General features: G+C 49.3%; 1 protein-coding gene across 1 annotated transcript in view; it reads left to right on the top strand.

Moving 5' to 3' along the window:
* ST8SIA2 (ST8 alpha-N-acetyl-neuraminide alpha-2,8-sialyltransferase 2) overlaps positions 1,393-22,913 on the top strand; it is a 63,931-nt gene continuing 42,410 nt past the window's right edge. Inside the window, 1 exon segment of the mRNA NM_001315676.1 lies at positions 1,393-1,490. Within this exon segment, the coding sequence (NP_001302605.1) occupies positions 1,393-1,490 (98 nt within the window).

Below are 22,913 nucleotides of genomic sequence, written 5' to 3'. Positions count from 1 at the left end.
TCGACCCCTCCCATTCATTCACCAGAGTCTTCCAGGGAGGACATTCTGCATAGCTTCTCACACAGGATACTTTCCCCCCACTCAGACCCCAAGAACACTTTCATAAACCAGCTGATCATTTCTGGGAACCTACATTCCCTGATTTCAGCATTGTTGCAATTAGTGCAAGAAAAAGAAAATTTAGGTAATTATCTAATTCCGGTAAAACTTAATGGGGCCCTTCCCACCCCGGGCTAATGGTTGGTGCAAAATGTAATCTGAGTTAAACTGACTAAGGCTGGAGAAAGATAAAATATTAGGCACAGAGAGAGGGGAGCATTACTCCTCATGGGAGCCATATTTTCTAGCAGACCTTTAGATCGAAATGAGGCTCGCGAGGTTGGGGGTTGGGGGGGTGGTATTGATTTTGCCAGGAGAGAGCAAGAGCTGGGAAGGTGAAGTCCAGCTCAGAATTAACACCGCGAAGGCCCCATGGCCCAGTGGACAAGTCTTTCATTGTGGGTGGCGCAGCCACTCCAGCAGGAGCCAGTGTTCTACCACCGCTGCAAGACGACCTCAGGCAACTCAGGGAGCTTCTCTGGACCCAGTCTCCTTGGGTCTAACAATGGAAACGAAGAAGACCTCCTGGAGGAGATGGTTTTCCCCAGGCCAGCACCTCGCCCACTAATTGCAATCAGAATCTCCGCCGAAGTTGACCAGTCTTGGATATGTCTTCTCCTCTCCCCTTCCCCCACTACTCCTTCTAATTCGTCAACTGCTGAAACATCTGTCTGGCTGAAACCACCTCCTTGTCCCGTGCTGGGGGCTGTCCCCAGGTGTTGGTCTTTGTATCGCGAAAACTTTGCGAGAAAGCGAGGGCACTGGACAAAGAGCGGGCGAGGGAGGGCGTTTGCCAGCCGGCAGGGTACGCCGGGCTTTGCGCGCTCTTCCCCGGGCTCAGCTTGGTACACGGACGCACGCGGTGCCCAGAGCCCAGCCTCCCTAGGCGGGGAGTGGCCGGCTCCGGCCACATCCCAGCGCCCTCCGAACCAGGCGGGAGAAGCAAAGGCGGGCGGCTGGACATTAGAGTTGACTGGGGTGGGAGGAGGCGAGCAGAGGCGCGGAGCGAAGCTGTCAAACTGAGAGCGGAGCCCCGCGCGGGGCGGGGGGAAGGGAGGGGAGGGGAGAAGGGAAGAGGGGCGGGCGGGAGCTGAGAGGGAGCTAGCTGGCTTGCCGCGCCTGAGCAACCCTTGTCTGCCGTTGTCGCCGCCGCCGCTGGCCCGGACTCGCCCGGAGCTCAGGGTGTCTGCCCCGCTGCGCGCCGCGCGCGGAGGCTCAGGCGCCTGCAGCTGCGCCCTCCAGCCCCAGCTCCTCGCGCCGGCCCGCGCGGGTCCCGGTGGGCGCGAACCCACCATGCAGCTGCAGTTCCGGAGCTGGATGCTGGCTGCGCTCACGCTGCTTGTGGTCTTCCTCATCTTCGCAGACATCTCGGAGATCGAAGAAGAAATCGGGTAAATAACTGAGCCCGGGCCGGTGCAGAGCCCTGGCGGGATCTCTCCCCGCCCTGGTACTCCGCATCTTCCCCGAACACCCTCTTTGTGTGTGCCGCGCCCCCCTGTCGCTCTTCTGGAGAGGTGGGGGACGATTTCGACCGGGTGGTGGTACCGGGGGCCGGGGACTGTTTGCGGAGCGGAGGGCGGGGGCGCGGCTGCTGTGGGGAGTCCCCGGGCGGGGAGCACTGGCAGCCTCCAGCTGGCCTGCACAGGGGAGCAGACTCGCCCACCTCCCCCAACCCCTTCCCCAGTGTGTCCGCGCGTGTTGTCTCCGGGGTCGAGGGAGGGCGCCGGGGAGTGTCTGGGGCGGGTGGAGGGGCCGAGAGTGGAGGAGGCAGGAGTTTCTTTGTCTCCAGCTCGGCCGCTTTCTCGCCTTGGCAAAGTGGGCAGGGGGCGCGCGGGGATCTCTGCTCTGGGGGAGGGGATCCCTGGGCCAAGGCGGAGGGCGGGGGCTCTTTATGGGCTCCTGGGAAGGAGCGTGTCCCCAGTATACAAAGATACGCACACGCGCCTCGCGCTGCCCAGGAGCCCAGCGTTGGGGCGCCGACTGGCACCGCTAAAGGCGGAGTGCTCAGGAGTGAGCTGAGCTCCCTTCCCCACCCTCGCCTGGCTTTGGACGCTCAGCTAACCTCCTGGTGCTCCCGGGTTCCTGTGCGCTCTCAGCGCACAGATCGAGACCTTTAGGGGAAAGTCTGTATCTCCGCCCGCTAATCCTGAGGGGCGGGGGGCGCCCAGGCACGCGTGATATCGCTCTCCCTTTTCTCCCGATCTCTCCAGGGGCGGGACCGCGAGCCCCTGCCCCGGCGTAGGACTTCCAGGCGTCCCACTTACCGCGCGGGACGCAACCGCTGTGGGTCGCGGAGGCTGAGACTCGCGCCCCGCCCCACAGCCTCTCGCACCCCAAGCCGGGGCTGGCCCCTTACTGCTTCCGCGCTACCACCAGCCTCCAACCGGCGGTGGGCAGGTGGGGAGGCAGCTAGGGTTCTGAGAGATCCTTTGGAGAGCCTCCTGGCCCTGGGCAAAGAGAAAGTGAGGTCGTAGAGTGGGCAGAAAGTCCCTCCGTCGTGGCGCTAGTGCTGAGCCAGGCACCCTCCGCTAGTCCCAAGCCGCGTGCGCCCCTCCTTTGTCCCATTTGTTATTTCATTCACTTATCAGCCTTAGTTGAGGGCCCGCTGAGCTGACAGGTCTCTCATAAGGGAAATGCCAGTCCTGGACCAGGATGCCAAGGCCTTCAGGACTCAAACCTGGGGCAGGGGCCTCTTCTCGCTCTCCTTTTCTCCCTGCTCCTTCCCATCTTGGCAGCCCCAGAATTCCTTCTGTGAACTCCACAGCTCTTAAAGAACCCTCCTCCTCAACCTCGGTTTCCCCACGAGCTCAGAAAACTTTTAACAAACACTGTTCAGTTAACACACGATGTGCTCGCGTGCGGAGATAGAGAAACGTAACTTCCCTCAGCTCTTCGCCTCAAAAAAAGTGGATAGGAAAGGAAATCATCTGTCAAGACAAGTCTTGGGGTGATGGAGAACACGGCGGGGAGAGCCTTCTCTTGGCTCCCTGCTCTTCTCCCAGATGTGGGCTCTGCCTGGCCCAGACCACTTGCCGGCCTTGACATGTGAGGGAGGGTCCAGCAGCTGCCCATTGTTCTGCTATGAAAACATAAGAGATACACCCATTCAGGCATCCCTTGCTTGTCCATTCACTGAACTTTTACCCAATTTCTTCTACACACCAGGGACTTTTGATTTGTAAAATGCAATCAGGAAGTCACTTTACACACATAATGCTGCACTTTCCTGCCAAATGCATGGTAAAGCCCCCACTCCCCACATTAGGTTGTTCTGACAGGACAGCCACAGGACAGTGTATCCAGAAATAAGTTCCAAGGCCTGAGCTAACCCTGAGACCTATTTCATTGGGAGCGTGCGCGCGGTGGGGGGGGGGGTCCCCTATTTGGACTGATGCTGATGCCGGGAAATTGTCAAATAAGTCCTGTGTGGTTGTAGACGCGGCTGGGATCCCGCGTTGCTGTGGCTCTGGCGTAGGCCAGTGGCTACAGCTCCAATTCGACCCCTAGCCTGGGAACCTCCATATGCCATGAGAGTGGCCCAAAGAAATAGCAAAAAGACAAAAAAAAAAAAAAAAAAAAAGTCCTGTGTATTATCTTGTGGTAGCCCTGTCCTCAGGTTGACCCCTGGCTTGACCAGTCCTGACCCAGGCAGGAGACACCTCTCTTCCTCATCTCTCCTCCAGCCCCACCCCAGTCTGCCCCAGATGACTCATTTAACTCATCTGGGACTTGCCCTGACTGGGGGAGGAAGGACACGGGGCAGAGGGCTGAGATCCCAACAGCTTCCTTTATCTGCTTACAAGCCAAGTTGCTTATTCAATCCTTGGAGCCACCCCAACTTTGAGCAGCTAGAGGGGGCTTAGTGCAGTAAACGCCCTGGCACAGTGACCAGTGAGGGGAGCCAGGAGTAGGACTCTTGTCTTCCTCACCATATGCCTCACTTTCCTGGGACACCTGGAATCAAACTCCAGATCATGGTGCTGTTGATGACTCAGGGTGACTCCAGCCCTGCCCACCCTTCCCTGAACTTGCTATAGACCTGTGCTGGTGAAGATTGCAAATTACCTGCTAGTGTCAGTCCCTGGGAGAAAACAATGGTTCTGTAAAAGGATGGCAGTGTTTGGAAGGCAATGGTGGGACCCCGGAAAGAAAGAAGGAAGGAAGGAAAGAAAGGGAGGCAAGATGGGGGGGGAAGGGGGGAGAAAATGGGGGGGGGGGGAGGAGGGAGGGAGGGAGGAAGAGATCTCTTTTGGGAGTGTATTTTCCAAGAATTAACCAATGAGAACTGAAAGAGGAAAGACAATTTCATGTGTATTGTCTGAAGGAGCAAAACTAAAATATACTTTCGAGTGCTTTAAGCTCTTGATTTCCTTTATTATAAGATGAGGCTTTTGATGTGATGATCTCACAGGTCCTGTCCTGCTGAAGGAATGATATAACAGGTTGCAAAGGGCAGGGCTTTCTTCCAGTGCCTATTTCCTAAAAGACACATCTCTGCCTAAGTGATGATTTTCGAAGTTCCATTTCTAACTTGCTAGCTTGGGGAAATGCCTCCCTGGGGCTGGATGAGAAAATAAAAATGTAAAAAGAAGAGTTCTCTGCAAAGCACTCTAAGAGTGAATTCAAATTCTAAATCAGAGATTGGGTAGGGCTTTGGTAAAACAGCCCCTTGTCAACATCCCAAATTTTACAGTCATTGGGACGAATTCATAAGCTAAAATCTTTTTCTGATTGTCTCCTGTGCTTTAATCTTGCATGTGACCTCCAAGAGAGAGGTGTGGGCATGGCTTTCTTGCCCACTGCGGTACCCTAGAACCTGCCACACAGAAGGCATTCAATAAACATCTATTGGACAAATATCTTTCTGGGGTCTGGCCCATTGATGGGTACACACAGTATCCTTGGGAAAGGCTGACAGTCGCAGAGCCTTAGGATGGAAGGGAATGTGGGATTTCCCCCTAAGAAATCTCTCCAAGGTTTACAGTAAGGGTAAACTTGACCCTGAGAAGTTGAATCGCTTATCCAAGATCACAATCTGGCTGATAAGGGGCAGGGCAAGCCCACACAGGTCTCCTTACTTGTAACCTAGTGCCCTAGTCCCCAGATGAGCTCCTCTAATGATGAAAGAGTTACAGAACTCTGGTTAAAGAGGGTGTAGCTAGCAATAGGAATAGGAATCATGGCAATGGTGAAGTTGAAGATGATTGTGATCATTAACATTTATTGATTTATTGAGTACTTGCTCTGAGCCAAGAATTATTCCAAGTGCTTTATAGACACTAACATATGTCATCCTCATGACAACCCAATGGTCACCTACTAGTGGCGCCAAGAGCTACTATTTGTTGAGCATAAATAGTTCCAGACACCATGCTTCCTGCTTTGAAACACTAGTTCACTCAATCCTCACCGAATTCCGCCAAACCTCACCAAAGTAAGCTACTGTGGCCATCTCTGGTTTATCAGTGAGAAAACTGAGGCTCAGAGAGGTTCTGTAACTTGTTTGTAATAAAGCAATTGACCATAATTCTTTGAGCCGCCAAAGCCCCTGTCCTGATCACCGTGCTAGATGGCCCTGTCATCTGAGATCATGTCCCCCTACAGTAATATTATGGAATGGGTCTCAAAACTAGCCTTCCTAACTCATTCCCCAGAGTTCTTCAAAAGGCCCTGTTTTCCTAAGAGCCTGGTCTGACTTAGTAGTTTGGAAAGAGGAAAGGTGAGTGATGAAGACAGGAGAGGGGCTTGGGGCTCATCTCCCCTAAAATGCCCCTCTAATCCAATCAAGTTCAGTGTGGTGGGCAGAAGGCAGTATCCCCTAGTTTGCCACACAGCTCATTTGCCATGAGCCTGAGTACCCCACACTCACAGGAGAAAGAGGGGTGGGGGTTAAAGCTTCTGAAGGAGGGAAAACTCATTCCGTTGCAACCCTGATTCTGATGTCAGTCGAATGCACCTTCCTCACTTCTACATGCCATGTGATTGGGCATCTAGGGGTCTGGACTAAGGGGGATAGTAAAGATGCTTAACAACTGGTCCCTCTCAGGCACTGACCTGTTAGAATGGACCACTGTCTGGTCAGAACTGATGCTGTCCAGCACATCATGGCCAGGGTCCTGGTGCACCCCAGCCAAACATCAGACTCTGTTTGGGAAAGTAATGGATAGGGAGAAGCTAGCTCTGATCATCAAATCTGTGAGGAGCAGGCAACTACTGCCATCAGCTGAGAATGGAGTGAGGTACACCTTTTAGTGGATGAGTCCAGGTGGATGTGGAAGGAAATGACCTTGAACGGTTGCAGTGCAGGCATTCTTTAAGAAAAACACACATTTGCATAAGACAATGCAATGTTTGTTTGAAGCCCATTCTTCTCCTCAGACCTGGTGTACTTCACTCAAGTATAAACATGATTGGAGGATAAAATAAGACAGAAAGAAGGTCTGGTTTTTTAACTGACTTGCTCCAAGTCCTTGCTGCCAACTGTTCCTAGCATCAAATTTAAATTGTAAATAGATATCCATCTTAGAAACCAATTCACCACTCAGGGCCTCTTTCCCCTGGTAAAGCAGGGTTGCTAGGTTTTAAAAATGTTTAGGTTTTTACAAATCGGGGGTGTTTCAGATTGCAAATTATAAATACTTCTCAGAGAGAGTAGGATTCTAGGAAAGCTCCTGTTGCTTTTAGCACAGCATACAAGGTAATTCCTAATCTGGCCCCTGCCTCCCTTTTCAGCCTCCCTGGGCTCCAGTCATTGTGGATTGCTCACAGTCCCTGGAATGTAGCGTGAGTGACTTCACACATCTGTGCCTTTGCACAGGCCCTTACTGCTTTGTGGAGCAACCTTCTTGCACGCACTAGTCTTCCTGACCTCCACCCCTCCCACATCCTTCCTTCCCCTGATTCCTCCTTCACACTTAAGGGCTAGTATCACCTCCTTTGCAAAGCATTCCAGGACCCCAGGTCTTCCTTGGACGGTCTAAGGCAGCCCCCCTCCTGCGTGTACCCTTAGCCTCCTGTCATGACAGTGACATCCTATGGAGATGGACTCAACGATTATGTTTTATTTTTTCCCTTATCCCTGGCCCCTGGAGATAAGTCTATGGCTTAGTAGAGCCCATAAAGTATTTTTGGAATGAACAAACTCAGGCCGAGCACATGGTGAAATTTAAGCATGCAGCCTTTCTGCCCCCAAAGGTCTACACTACTCTAAGAATAATTAAATACCCTCTGCTTGCTCAGAAAGCCCACTGCTTTTCCCAATATGTGTATTCAACATAGAGGCCAGAGCTCTGTTAAGGGCAGAGTTTTTATTGTCTCAGAATGTTGGGGAGCAGGTCAGTGGCATGAAGGGAACTTTCTAGTTTGTAAAAGAGGAGGACCCAGTGGTCTATTTCCCAGTGCCAATTCAGATTAAAAGCAAAGATGTAGAACCCTATCTGCAAGCCTCTGTCCAGCTCTTTTTTCTCCCAGAGAGCCCTATCTAGCCTTGCCACTGCCCAGCGTGCCAGTGCCTGTGTCACCCTCCTTCTCCCTGGGGAGGAAGTGCCCACTCTGTCCATCTTTATCACCATAAGAGCTTCCACACTGGCATGAAGAGCAGACTTAACTTGAGGCCAGCTCTTTCCTTCCAAGGGATGGTCCCCAGAAAGAATGCTGGAAGTTGTTTGTTTGAAAGGTTGAGAGAATAAGAAATATGAGGTCAGGTTGATTATGTCATCTCGAAGATTTTCTTTCTTAAGCTGTTTTAAGTAGTGTCTTGACTTTCCAACACTGGTCAAACCAGCAAATCGTGATGGAATAGCCAAGACTTGTGGCAGCTGCAAGAACCCAAGATGGGCTCAGGAGCCTTGCACCTGCGCTTGAGGAGCTGCCTCAAGCAAAAGCAAGTTAGAGAGGCAGAAGGAAAGACTGAGGGAGGGACAGGAACATGAATGCCACCAGGGGGTGGGTCAGGTGGCCACCTCCCACCGGCCCAGGGAGGGGAGGACAGGCGGGGGCGGGGGAAGACTGGGGCAGGGGTGGGGGGGGCGAAAGTCCATCTCTCCAGGAGAAGAAGTCCCAGAGTGAGACACTTGCATGCCGTATGCATTCAGGGAAACCTTTCCCTGTGTCTGAGTGATTCCTGGTCTGGGGCTTGTCCTTAAGTGTTGAGATTAGTCACTCTCCTGGGTGGCAGCTGGGCTGGTTTTAAATTCTCCCCAGACTCCTGCAATCCTTCTCTCGGCCAAGAAGCTGCCTGGTGTCCTGACAGGACCTGTTTGTCCCAGCGTTCTCTTACCCTCAGCTGTCACAGACTTGCAATGACAAAGAGAAGTGCTCCAACTGGGGAGAAGCAGGGCCTGATGAGACGTGTGTCCGTATCACCTGTGGATAGGGAGCAGCTCCTCTGGACACCTCTAGCCCCTGGAATCCTGATTCTCAGCTCTTGAAAACCCAGCCTCCTGCCTGGCTGTGGGGGTGGAGGGAGGTGCTTGAGATTCGAAATTGCTCTGCGAAGGAAGCTCTCAGCTCTGTCACAGAGTTTCCCCAGCACTTTGCTGTTATTATTGAAGGAACACAGAGGTATTCAGCTCTGCTTCCCGGCCCCTTTTTAAGGCTCAGGGCTGCTATTTTTCCTCTTGCTCTTAGTCGATGGCTGGAGGTTGCAATGACCCTAAGGTCAGCGGTCCCCAATGCTGATCTGCAAGAGGTGGTGACCTGGAAGAAAAAAAAAAAAGAAAGGAAAATAAGAAACACAATGTAGCCGTGACAGTTACATTAGTTTCAAGTTTGCCAACCCAGTGATTTCCTGAGAAGAGCTCTTCCATATCCTGAGATGATGTTCTTTTTCTCTTTGGGGTATTGATGTCCTTTCTTTCCTGAAAGAGGGTGATGGTAGATAGTGGTTGTGGTACTTTTCCGAAACTAAGTCCCACAGCCCAGTCTTTTTGGAAATGTTACTGATGGTAGAAACCTGTAGATTGGGGTCTGATTTACCTTGAAGGGTAAGCAGAGGGTGTCACTCTTAGAAACAGAGGCTCGGAGTTCCCGTTGTGGTGCAGCAGAAATAAATTTGACTAGGAATCATGAGGTTTTGGGTTCGATCCCTCACCTTGCTCAGTGGGTTAAGGATCCAGCATTGCCGTAAGCTGTGGTGTAGGTCACAGATGTGGCTCAGATCCTGCATTGCTGTGGCTGTGGTGCAGGCCGGCAGCTGCAGCTCTGATTCGATCCCTAGCCTGGGAACCTCCTATGACGTAGGTGCGGCCCTAAAAAGCGAAAAAAAGAAGGAAGGAAGAAAGAAAGAAAGAAAGGAAAGAAGGAAGGAAGGAAGAAAGAAAGAAAGATTGATTCTCACTCCTCATACCTTTTCTCTGTGAGGGCTAATGCCAGCAGAGGATAATAGCAATTGTGTGTGTGTGTGTGTGTGTGTGTGTGTGTGTGTGTGTACGCATGCACATGCATGTGGCTTAAGCATCTTAGCTCTCTTCAGCCCTGTGATCTTGCCAACAATCCTGTAAGCTCCGTGCTATTACTATCTCCATTTTACAGATGAGGAAACTGAGTCATGGAACAGTTAAGTAACTCAGCCAAAGTCATACAGCTAGTCAGTTGCAGGGCTGGAGTGTGAACCCAGGCTCCAGGGAATCAGGAGAACTATCCAGTGTGGGTCATATGCTCATATTCCCAAAGAATGGTGCTTGGAGACACACAGAGAAAAACCTGGGGTGGAGCATCACTGGAAGAGAGCTGAGGAGACAGCAAGCAGAGGCGAGGTGGTAATGGAGTATGGCAGCCCAGAAGATCGATGCAGTTTAGGGTCACCAGATCCAAGGCACCTTGTTTTGAAACGGTGCCACCCCCACGCTGCCTTCCAACCTTCCCCCTCCTCCAGCCCCTTCCTTGTCCCCACCGGGTATCATCAGACTGGCTCTGAAGCGTGTTTGTTGACCAACTAATTACAGGAGACACACACACTGAAAGAAGAGGAAAATAACACAAACGATTAAGGCCTGGAGGAGTTTTCTTTTGGGGACAGATAGAGGGCTAGGGCAATCAGCTCCCTGGAACTTGATGAGGAAAGAAGGAGGCAGGCGGGGATGGGAGGGGCTTCTATGGGGAGGCTGTACAGGCCCCAGGAGCCCTTTCTAAGTGCTGATGTGCTGAGAGCTCCAAGGGGCACGCAAGCCTCACAACTACCCTGTTCCCTCATCTACAGATGAAGAAATGGGTGCCAGGACTTGCTAAGGCAATTAGCTAGTAGCAAAGAAATGAGGGGCCAGCCAGCTTTGCCTGACTCCACCACCCATGCTGTTCTTAGTGACTGGCTCTGTGTCCTGGAATTGCCAGGCTCCCTGCTCCTGTTCCCTCTGCCTCCCACCTCCTGCCCTGGGCCATTTTCTGTACCACACAGATAGTTTGCAAAGGGGAGCTGGAAATCTTGGGACTTCAGAAAAGACTCATGGCAGGACAGATGAGCCTCCCAAACACTATGATGACCTTGCCCTTGGGCACAACATTTCAGGGGATGTTGAGGAAGGGTGTGCACCCTTGGACTCTGTCCAGTGAGATGTGGGCACTGGTTGTTGGGTTTCTCATCTCCAGTTTCAAGAACAAGAATATTGACTGCGCTCAGAGGAGTGATATGCAGGATTACTTCACACCTTCTTTCTTGGCAAATGCCGGCACGGCTTAAATAATGAAGTGGGGAGGCTTAAGATACCTGGAGGAAATGAGCTGGTAAATTGATAGGGCAGGCGACTTTTGTTTGCTGTACTCCTGTATTCAGCCAAGCCCTCCTACTGCACCTCTGGGGTTCCTGATGTTTGGGAGTTGACTCTAAGTAGATTCTCCAAACTGTACCCCAGTCCATAGGTTTAGTTTCCAGGAGAGGCAAAGAGAAGGGCAAGAGAGAAACAGTGCTGCACAAATCCTGGCCTGGGTAGGGAGCCTCTTAAGCTGCAGCATGAAGGCAGCAGCTCATGACAAGTGGCTTCCCCAAGACCATTACCATCCTACCTTGGGGGTGGAACCAGCCAAGGCACTGCAGCCCCTTTCCCAGCCTGAGTCCTCCCCTCCAGCAGCATCAGAAGGACTATGTGAGGTCTTCAGTGTAACTCCCTTCCAGCTGCCGACCTGGGATCTTTCTTTTCTCCTGTCCATAAGGACTGGCAAGTCTCCCTGTGAGCCAGACTCATTGCTTATGCCTCCGGACACTGGACTTCACCTTTGGAGGCCCCAGGAGCTGCTATGGGAAGATTGAGGCTTTCTTTAGTCTCTGGTGAAACACATTACCTGTGTGATCTCAGGCAGGTGCTTCCCCTCTCTGAGCCTCAGTTTCCTAATCTGCGTAATGGAGGTAATGGTGTACAACTCACAGTGTTCTAAGGAGCAACTAAAATATGACTGATGGAATGTGAAATGGTGCGGCCACTGTGGAAAACCATATGGCAATTCCTCAGAAAATTAACAATAGAATTATCATCTTACCTAGTCATTCCACTTCTTGGTATATGCCCAAAAGAATCAAATGCAGGGACTTGAACAGGTATTTGGAAGTTCTCTTTGTGGCTCAGCAAAAACAAACCCAACTAGTATCCATGAGGACATGGGTTCAATTCCTGGCCCCACTCAGTGGGTTAAGGATACAGCATTGCCATGAGCCATGGTATAGGTCACAGGCAAGGCTCTGATCTGGCATTGCTGTGGCTGTGGTGTAGGCCAGCAGCTGCAGCTCCAATTAGACCCCTAGCCTGGGAACTTCCATATGCCTAAAAAGAAAAAAAACAAAAAAAAAAAACAGATATTTGCACATCAAATTTATAGCAGTATTATTTGCAATAGCCAAAAAATATCCATCAGTGGATGAACGGATGAGCAAAATGTGGTATATACATATATTGGAATGTTAGCCTTAAAAAGGAAGGACATTCTGACACCTGCTACAACATGGATGAGCCTTGAGGACATAACACTAAGTGAAATAAGTCAGTCACAAAGAGGACATATTGTATGATTCCATATTGTATGAGGTAACTGGAATCATCCACTTCAGAGACAGAAAGTCGAATGGTGGTTGCCAAGAGCTGGGGGGATGGGCGGTTACCGTTCAACCGAGTTAAGAATTCTGGAGATTGATTGCACAACAACATGGACTGAACTGTATCATTGAAAATAATGAAGATGGTAAATTTTTTGTTATGTGTATTTTACCACAATTAAAGACACATGCACACACAAGAAAGCTGCCAGAATAGTGCCTGGCAGGTGCTCAAGACACATTGATTTATTTGAAGAACATAGCAGTGGTATTAACAAAGCAACATCAATGTAAGTATTATTTAATATAAAAAAATAGTGTAGTACCAAAATGCGTGGTGGGAGGGAGAAAAGGGAGAAAAAGAGGAAGGGACATAGACTAGAATTAGAGAAATACCAGCTACTTCTTTGATGTGAGTATATTTGGATACACCTGCTGGAGGGGAGGCCCAGATTCTCACCACCTGGGATATAGGGTTGTGGAACATGCAGACATATATTTTTTGTGGGCACTCTGTAAATACTCGGCCTACCTTCCGGTCTAACTTCTCTAACTTCTCATAAAAGCCTAAACTGCATGGAAGGTGCCAAGTATCCGGGAGGGAAGCATAGGGGAGAGGGGTGGGGAGGGAAGGCTGGGAGAGGGAGGTGGGAGGCTAAGGGTGCAGACAGCAACTCCACCCCAATCCCTCCCTCCCAGATCCAGGATCCTAGCTGCCCCTTTCCTTTCCACTTATGTCTGAGAAGCTTCCTGTAGTGTTTTTGGCTCCAGGGTGAATCTGAACTAAGAGAGTCCTAAAACGTTTATCCCCAGAGACCTGGCTCCTGCTGGGCTGGGACCTGCTGGGATGCAGCTGTCTCTCCCCTTTTAGGCTCAGGCCGGACAACTCCCATAAGACAACAGGAGTGAGCAAGTGCTGTGGTTTCCAGGGGTGGGAAGTGCCAAAGCAGGGATTGTGACAAATAGGGCAGACACCACCCCAGGGTTCCTGATTCAGCCAGTCTCGGATGGAGCCTGAGAATTGGTATCACTAACAAGTTCAAGGTGCTGCTAACACCTCTGGTCTTCTGACAACCCCACTTGGAGAAGCCCTGGGCTAAAGCCTTGTCAATCAATGTGTGGACCTACAACAAGGGCATCATTTGAAATTTCAGTAGAAATGCAAAATCTAAGACCTCACCCAGACCAGACCTAATGATACTGAATCTGCATCATAACAGACCCCAGATAATGCGTATACGTTCTCCCTCCACTGGTGGGAATAATTGGTTTCCTGGCCCTCTGTAGAGCACCAGCCCAAGGCAGTGACCTTGGCCATCTAACCAGGGGAAACTTATCTCAGGATTCCTGTTGCCCTCAGAGATGACCTGGAGTGACCCTGAATGGATGTCAGAAAAATTAATAGGAGTTATTTTTACAGACACTTGCTGGATGCCTGTGCACACACCAGTTTTTGTATGTTTTTTCACACATTTATTATAAAACCCTGGAAAGCCCATTGCATGGCTGAATAAACTGAGACTCAAGATAAACTTAATAAACACAGAAAGAAAAAAAAAAAAGAACTGCATTTTATCAAGATCTAGCTGCCATTTCCCTGGTGCCAGAGTTTAGCCCTGTGGATTAGCCTGCTTCTCTCTCTCTCTGCCCCTCCCACAAATGAGGCCGGAGGCATGAAATAAGGCAAGGAGCAATCTTAACCAAGGGTTAAATTGATTTATTAAATGAACATGAGGAGGCTGCATTGTCTGTACCAGGAATAACCTTGACCCAGGGCTAGAGCATATGATAGAAATTTCCAGAGAACCGGTCAGCCAAGTACTCCTTGGCTATGCCATTAAGCCCCCTGATGAGCTTGGCAAGGATGTGATCATTCACACAGCCAATGGCCCCACTTCACAGTTGGCACACGCAATGACGGTGCCCTAGAGTTCTTGGGGTTCCTGAGTGGTTTTGGTGGCCTGCCCAGCCAGCAATCTAATTCCAAACTCCATTCTCAGTTATAAAAAGCAGAGGAATTGATGAGGAGGCCTCTAGGGGCGATCGAAGGCAAGTATAGGGGAGCCTTTTAAAACCAATCTGCTATTTCAGATAAAGACAGCCTCTGGGCAGGCTGGAAGCCAAAAATTTAATTGTACTTATTTTTGCCATTACTTTCTATTTAGGGTAAGAGATATTAGTATTCTATTTATGGTAGTGATATAGAGGTTCCTTTTATGATAAATTCATTTAAGTTTTAAGTGAGTTGATTTAAAGAAAACTATTAAATCAATGAAGTGGAATTAGCAAAACACATGAAGGTAGACCCTGAAAGTGATTGAAGTTGACAAGTAACCCTGAAAGGGACTGAAGTCAACGCGGTGAAGATGCCCTTGCTTTACTTCTCCTCGTGACTGTTATTTGCCCCTTTGGCAGCAAAGCCGTGACAACTCCTTGAAAAACTTCTATAGAAAGTAATTGAGTTCATCTTCCGAAAAAGTACCTAGTTACATGTACAATTTCTCATTTGTATCTAGGAGATTGCCCAGTGCATGGGAAAAGAATCCCCCAATGAAATGATCCCATGCATGACTCAAAAAGCAAGGTGATTAAGCCCCACAACCCCCAGCAACACCATCAGGTGAGACCCCTGTCTCACCATCTCCTGGCACCCTCTAGATGTCCCTTGACTGTTCTTCATGTTCCATATTTCTTGCATGATGCCTTTCTTGCCTGCTAAATAGTAGCTTTAGGAGGGCTGGGACCATTTCAGATCTGTGCTGCTCTATGCTTCCAGATCCTTGCATGGTGCCTGGCAGAGCCAGTGTTAGTTTGCAGAACAAAGGAAGGAAAGGAGGGATGGCAGGAAGGAGGCAGTTAGTTCCTGAGAGAAGCTCAGCAAGGCCCCTGCCACCTACATTCTGCAATTATTTATATATTCATTTCCATGGCCAAAGGAAGAAAATAGGTGGATTCTAAGAGCTCCCCTGATAACTGTCTGATCTGAAACCCATGGAGTTCCATCTTGTTTAGAGATGAAACCCACTTTTCCTTCTTCCCAATTCCATGGAGAAAAACCAGCCTGCTCTTAAAGTATTCTTAGAAGGTAATTCACAGTGCTATGCCAGCTCTATGGCCTGGTATGCAAAAGCCAGAGGGCTGGAGGGACGTGGATGTGGCTAGAATTTGGAATCAGGCGAGCTGGCTCCTGGCGGGCTGAGATCATGCTGATAACAAGGAGATTAATAAGGGTCTGCAACCTCCTTCATCCTGTAGTATTGAGGTGGGTTTTTAAATCAATGCCGGTCTGGCCAGTGTAATGGTACCTAATCTTACCTTTTGAAGCTGGAACATGTGAGAGTTGAGATCAATTGAGATAAAATAAAGTAAAATGTGTTGACTTTTGGATTTGGGGTCTTCATCAGAGTCCCATTGTGTAGTCTTGTTTTTAGTTTCTGTCCTGGAAATAGGCGGAGATCAGCCACTGGAGAGGATTGTTCTGCCTGGACGAGGTAATGGTCTCTTTACTTTTTGTTTTTATTTTTTTCATCCTCCACAAAATGATTCTCCATGAGGGAAAGATCCATTTCTGTCCTGTTCATCTCCATTATACCAGGGCACGTCACCTGGTAAATGCTCAATAACTCTATCTCAAATGCAGCATTTCAGTGTAACCAGCACACTCTATCCTGGGCCAGTCTCCTAGAAAAGGTAACCTGTTCCCAATTAGGTGCAGAAACAGCAGCTTTACATGACATCACAGTGCCCCTGGAGAGAAGCCTCAAGAAGGCTCCTTGGTACCTGATTTCTGTGACAGTTACCGTGAGCCTCATGTGGTCATCACAAAATTGTTTGAGTAAAATGCATCTGATTCATTACACATGGGGGCTCATGAGCACCAGGCTAGGTGCTGGTGACATGCAGAGATGAAATCAGCACAGAAAAAAAAAAAAAAACATTCAAGGAGTTTGAGTTCTTGTGTGATGATGAGAAAAGTGTCCAGAGTGAGTGAGAGTTTAGAGATCTGGGCTTTGGCTGTGAATCTGCCACTTCAGTTGAGGCCCCTAAGCTCTCAGAACCTCAATTTTCCCATCTGTAAATGAGGTTCAGCAAACCCACCAATCTTCTCTGGCTCCAAAGCATCACCACTGGGTGCCTCCCCTGTTGAGTGAGGCTGGACTCACTGGAAATAGCTAACCCTTTTGCTATGCCTCTAAATTCCTTGCCCTGAAATCTTAGAGCAGAGCAATAAATAGGTGCTGGTCTATTTTCACTTACCACCTGCTCTACACTAAAAAGCGGGGGGAAAAAAGCCACTCTAAGGAAGGAGGAAGGCAAACTCACAAACCAAGCATCTGCCACATGCCGAGCATCAAAGTAGATGCTATCCCATCTCAGTGGAGGCTCTTGATGAACTTGCAAGATAAGCTCAAAGCATTGTTATTCCCCACCTCAGTACCACTTGGAGAATCATTCCATTAAAGTCAGATTGGTGTTCCAGACACATTATGCTCAATATACCATGTTTTAGAAAAGCACATGAGTGTGTGTAATCAAATATAAAAAAGCTATCATCAGTCATAGCTCAGTTGGAGCATTTCGGAAGCCTTCTTCCTTTGGTTATCAGGAAGATTCATTATTACCAGCAAACATCTCAGCCTAGTGACAGTCCCCATCCTCAGTGGTGAGCCCTGCCGTGTCTTAGAAACAAAAATTGACAGTATTGTGCTGCCGATGCTGATGACTCAGACCTAATGGAGCTCCAAAGAGGGAATCCCCACAAAGGGCTGGAGACAAGGAAGAGAGATTTTCTGGAGGAGGCAGGATTAGGATGGGACTGGAAGGAATGGTCCAAGACTTAGCAGGAAGGAGAATGAAGTTGGTGATCCAAGGTGGGGAGAATGGGTTGAGCCAAAGAAGATGCAAGGGCATATCATGGGGCTCTTCAGTGGGGCTTGGCTGGAGTGGAGGACCTAGACTGGAGGAAAATAAGGTAGGACAGAGGATGCAGACCCAAGCTGTCAGGGGCTGGAGACTCACACTTCATTCTCTGGGAGTTGCTTTAGTCCAACCTGGGGTTAAAGAACCCTAAAGAGTCTGTGACAGATTTCAGGACATCCATGAACCTCTTGAAATTTTAGGCATTTTCTGGGCAAAGGATCCATACAGTTGAAAGGATTCTCAAAGGGATCCACGGAGCTGAAGAGGAGCTGCTTTGGACAATTGGGACCCTTGAAGTGTCTTGAACAAAGGTGTAGACTGTGCATTGCTGGAAGGTGCAGGAGCTGGGGATACTGCCCAGGTCATCTATTAAAGCAGCATGGAGGGTCTGGGTTTGAGGGGATGGTTACGGAAGGGAAGAGAGGGAGTTGTGGTTACGGAGATGAAGCGACAACACTCTGGGATTGTCAGTGATGGCTGAGCCCACTGTGGGTACCAGAATCCAAAGAGAAGCTATGCCTTAGGGGCCAATAAGTAGTTTGATTTTAAACATGATGATTTTGAGAGGATGGAGTACATCAATGTGGGGATGAAGGCATTTAAAAGACACTGACTCACCATTCATTCAAGCATAGGGATAAAAGAGGCTGGCCTGCCCATTCCCCTTTATTTTCCAGGTTTGGGAACGAGGCCCCAAGATGGGAAGGAACTTGTCCATGGCCACCTGGATGGTGGGCAACAGGGATCATTATGTAAAAGAATAACACAAGAGAGAAGTCAGAGCTGAGATGGAGATCAGAAGCCACTGGGGGAGATGGTAGTTGGAGCCATGAGTGAAGACAAAATCCCTAACTTAGCAAAGACCCCAGGATTAAGCTGCAGTGTTTACTGTCACTTAAAGAGTTGGAAGGAAAAACCAAAGGAGCAAAGGCCACGGGAAGAGCAAAGAAATGAGGGTAGAACCAAGAGACCAGAGCAAGACCAAGGGGGCAAGTGCCTGGGCAGGCATGAGCACTCCTCATGGGGTGAGGGTACCCCAGGGCCACTGGCCAGGGCATCAGCAGGCTCCTGGTAACACTTGAGAGACCTCTTTGCTTGGAGTGATAGGTGATACGAAATTTCAGAGAGGTCCCTGATTAATAAAAGGGGGCTGTGATCACAGTCTGGACTTGCTAGAAGTTTGAGAATCAAAGAGAAGCAGATCAGGGACAGAGAACTGGCAGGAGGCGAACATATCACAAATAAGTATGTATTTGTAAAAATAAGGCATTGAAACAATGAGGGAGAGGAGGAAAGAGGGAGAGGTTATATGAGAAAGCCACAATCTCTAAGGGAAAATAAACAGAGGTAGGGAGGGAAGGGGGGACAAGATGCAGAGACCATTTTTTGGGGGGAGGAGAGCCCAGAAATGACACAAATTTTAGTGGATGGAAGACTGGATCCATTCATCCATCAGGTTCTTCTTGCCTTCTTGCCATGGCCTGTGCAGATCTCTCTTCCTAATGCTCTTCCTCAGCCCTTTCGAGGCTGAGCCCTTCATATTTTAGGATTCTGAGAAAATGCTATTACCCAAAACAGCTCTTCCCTGTCCACACCTGGGTATAACCTTGGTCTCTAATCCTCCATCACTGTTTGTCTTATTTTCTTCTTAACACTATCCAGTGTATGGATGGGTGGTTGACTCTGTTCCTTTGCTGGGATGTTTCCTGTATATGTATGTATGTGAGTATTTCTTGTCTCCAAATTTCAAATTTAAGGACCTTCAAACTGGAGATTAGCTGTCTCCATCCCCCACTGTGACCCTATAGCCCAGCCCCAAGCCCATCACATAGTAGGTGCTCAATTAGCACATGCTAATTGGTGCAAAAATATAGGAAGGCAGAAGAATTCAGCCATGACCTTCTCTCTCTTCTCAGGAAAGTCTAAAGGAATGATAATAAAAATAAAATAAAAATAGCATCTGTCAAGCTGTTTGTACGTATTCATTATCTCTTTAACTCTTCATGGTTTACTCATTTTAAAGAGTGAGAAAGCTCTGTTTTAAATACTCCGCTAGTGAGGGTGGAGTTTGGGATCCCACCAAAGCTTGTTTTCTTTTTTGCTGCCTCAGTTCTTGACAGTGCTGGATCAAAGAGGCCTTCCCATCAAGAAAACAAGAGTCTGGATCCTTTTCTCCCATCCCCTCTGCTAGATGGTGGGGAGGCTCTATGTGACCTCTGCCCACTCCTGCCCACGGCATCACCCTGTTCTGCATGCACCCGAACAAAGCCTTCATGTGCAGGTGTTTTACAAGAGGACATGATCTGTCTAGAAAAAGATATTCAGTCTCCCATCCACTTGTCAGTTCACTGCAGTCACATAGGAGGTCAGCAGGTAAAAAATTCTCTTTGCCTCTTGACCATTCTAAACCCCAAGGCAGGCCTGGGCATGTCCCTCCTTCACCCTAGCCTTCTTCCTTGGCATCTTCTATAAGAATATAATGATAGGACAAATGGGAGGCTCTAGCAGCCTCAGGATGCCGAGCCCTCAGTGACAGCTCGAACCACTGTCCCCTGGGCACCATCCAGAGCCACCAGCCCATACCTTGCAGGCAGGCGAGCCTGTGACTGTGATGCGCCTGGGGCCCCAGCCTACCCCAGGGTCTGGACTGATGCTCAGGACAAGAGGAAGAGCAAAGGAGGGGGTGCCATGTTAATTCATTTTTGTTCCTCTCACTTGTGCTTATTTAAAACAGAACCAGGTTCCCAGGCTTCTTTGAAGCCTGAACTTTCTGTCAGAAGCTGCTGGAAACATTCAGAGTATTAGGGTCAAAGCCTCTTAGAATGAGGATGTAGGAATCAAGTCGGCTTGGGGACAACCCCAGGCTCCTGCCCACACCTCTTGTGCTGACTTGGTTTCATGCTTCCTCCTCTTAGCTATGGCCAGTACGTTTTGGGCAAGTCTGGAGCCAGGTATAATGTCCCAGTTATGATGACCATCCAGCTCTGCTCTCTGGCTTCTCTTTGGGGTTGGCTTCTATGACACGAAGCCCCAGTTTTGTTTGAGCTCAGGCTTTGACCCCCCACTCCCACCCCTCACACCAATTTCCTAAGTTGGAGACAATCCGTCAGACGAGCCAGGTTCACATCCTGCCTCCAGCCCGCTCCTCACTGTAAATCCTTGGATAGGATACTTAACATTGCTAAGCCAAGTGGGAGTAATAAAAATGTCCCTCCGTAGGCTTGCTATAAGGATGGAAGGAGAAAATCCGTGGTGAGGACTTGGTCCATGTCTGCCCTGTGCTAAGTGCCCTGGCAGCGTTAACTTGGTGAAGATCCCTCCTCTGGGTTCTGTCCATTGGAGTAGATTCCTCCTCAAATCCCCGTTCAGACACCCAATTCTAGCATCAGCCTGGACACGCCTTGGATGCCACCATCTTCGCTTCACCCATCCCCACCCCACCTCCCACCTGCCAGTAGCTACAGTGATATTTGCGGGTGAAGTCACTTCCCATGCCCTAAGCAGCAGGGCTGGAGTTTGTTTTTTCCACCCTGAACACCATCTCTGGGCTTTTCTCTAGGCTGTCAGAAAGCAGCTCACGGGGAGGACCCAAAAGGCAGGACTGCCCCTGCTCCAGATCCTCCCTGGAGCCTTGAGCTCCTATAGAACACAGGTGGGGCGGGGGATGGAGGCCACAGCTGACACCTGAGACCTTAGGGCTGAGCATCCTTCCAGAGCAAGGGCTGACTTCCTCTTACTAGTCTATCATCAGTGATTCAATCAGCAAGCCCCCAAAAGCCTTGTCATAGGGAGGACAGAGCTCCCAAATTTCCTTTTCCAGCACATTCATCTTCTGATTATTGTGGGGAGGGGGGGCAAGGACAGTGTCCTGGATGTTCCTCTTCTGCCATGGTTGATTTTATCAACAAGCATCTTGTCAGCTGTCATTGAAAGAGGATGAGAGACTAGTATCCCCTGCCACTTCCTGTACATCCCCGGGTCCTGTGGGCTTGCTATGCTTGGCCTAAGAGGAATTTCTGAATCAGGGAGTTTCACAGAGGTGGCATGAGCTGAGTTTTGCCACCTGAGTAGGAGTGGGTCTAGGGAGCTTAAATTCCAGTGTCTTCATGTATCCAGGCAGGTCACATAAATAAGTGAAGCAGCTCGGTGTAAGACAATAGGGAGTGGGAGTTCCCATCATGGCTCAGCGGTGACAAACTCAGCTAATATCTATGAGGATGCAGATTCAATCTCTGGCCTTGCTCAGTGGATTAAGGATCCGGCATCACCATGAACTGTGGTGTAGGTAGCAGACACAGCTTGAATCTGGTGTTGCTATGGCTATGGCTGTGGTATAGGCTGGCAGCTGTAGCTCCGATTCGACCCTTAGCTTGGGAATTTCCATATGCCCAGGTGCAGCCCTAAAAAGACAAAAAAAAAAAAAAAAAAAGACAATAATGAGTGGTGTGAACTGTGGGGAAATGTAGTATATACTGCACCCCCAACATGAGGCACAGCTTCTTCTCAGCTCCACCATTTACTATGGTTCAGGGTTGCTAGTGCTTCTGATTACTCAAAAGAAGCCAAAACTTAGGATATTTTGTAATACTGGTTCCTTGAGTTTTAACCCTTAGCTTCTTATTTTTAAAAGATTTAACATTGGAGTTCCCATTGTGGCTCAGTGGGTTACAAACCCAACTAGTATCCATGAGGATGTGGGTTGTATCCCTGGCTTCATTCAGTGGGTTAAGGATCCAGCGTTGCTGTGAGTCGTGGTGTAGGTCAAAGATGTGGCTCAGATGCTGCGTTGCTAAGGCTGTGGCATAAGCAGTCTACTGTAGCTCTGATTCAAACCCTAGCCTGGGAACTTCCATATGGTGCAGGTGCAGCCCTAAAAAGCAAAAAAATATATATAAATAAAATAAAATAAAAGATTTAACAATATGTTAGCCCCCCCCCCAAATACATATTTAGGCCAGATATGACCTGGGGCTGGCAAGTTATAAACTCTGAATTAAGTGAATGGAAAATAGAATAAAGGGTTCCGGAGAGAGAAGCTAATGTTCAAAGGCACAATCTTGTGATCTGACTTGCACACTCCAGAAACTGCCCATTGCTTGGTGGAGTCAGCAGGTGGATGTGTGGGGCAGTGAAGATGAGGATGAAGAGGACTGTCTCAGAGGGGTCTTGTGTGCTGTGCTAAGGAATCCGAAACTTATTTGGAAAGCGGGGTGATTCTGTGAGGGAACCTAGAAGAGTTTCAAGGAGGGGGCACCCTGCTGCACTTTGCATTTTGGAAATCTGAGTCCAACTGGGAGAGGTTGACAGAGAATGACCCTCTGAATACAGGAAGCTAAACTGGAGGTCACCGATCCAGAGGGAAGGATGAGGGCACCTGCTTCCTCAGGTGGAAGAGTCTGAAGTCTAAGTGATCTTAGAGGAGGACTGGTGAAGGAGGGTGAGGAGAGTATGCAGCACCCTGATTCTGCAGGACTGGGTGCCAGGCCCTAAAAGGACACTGGGAGAGAGTGGGGTGGCATGGTCTGAGATCTGTAGGAGGATTTCCAGGCTGTTCTATGATTCTGGAGCCAGGCACCAGCTGTGCCTAAAGATGCATCTGAAGTCATGACCATGAAGATGGACAATGGAAGCTGGAGGTTCAAAGGGTTAAGGATGCTCTGAGCAACCCCAACATCTCGGGAAGAGCAGAGGGAGTAGGCAGGGTGGGGAAGCATTTCAAAGAAAGCCAGAAGTGTTGGCACTTGGTGAAGGAGGGAATCTAGGACCTAAGGGATATTTCAGGGTCTCGCTCAAGAGAACTGAAGCATCGTTAAACTATTCAGGGAGCAGGCCACTCTGTGTGCATCCCGTTGGGGCTCCATCTAGCACAGTCCTG

Source organism: Sus scrofa, chromosome 7 (assembly GCF_000003025.6).
Source record: "Sus scrofa isolate TJ Tabasco breed Duroc chromosome 7, Sscrofa11.1, whole genome shotgun sequence".
Taxonomy (NCBI): domain Eukaryota; kingdom Metazoa; phylum Chordata; class Mammalia; order Artiodactyla; family Suidae; genus Sus; species Sus scrofa.
Note: the sequence above shows the minus strand (reverse complement) of the source record. Positions and strands in the feature narration are given on the sequence as shown.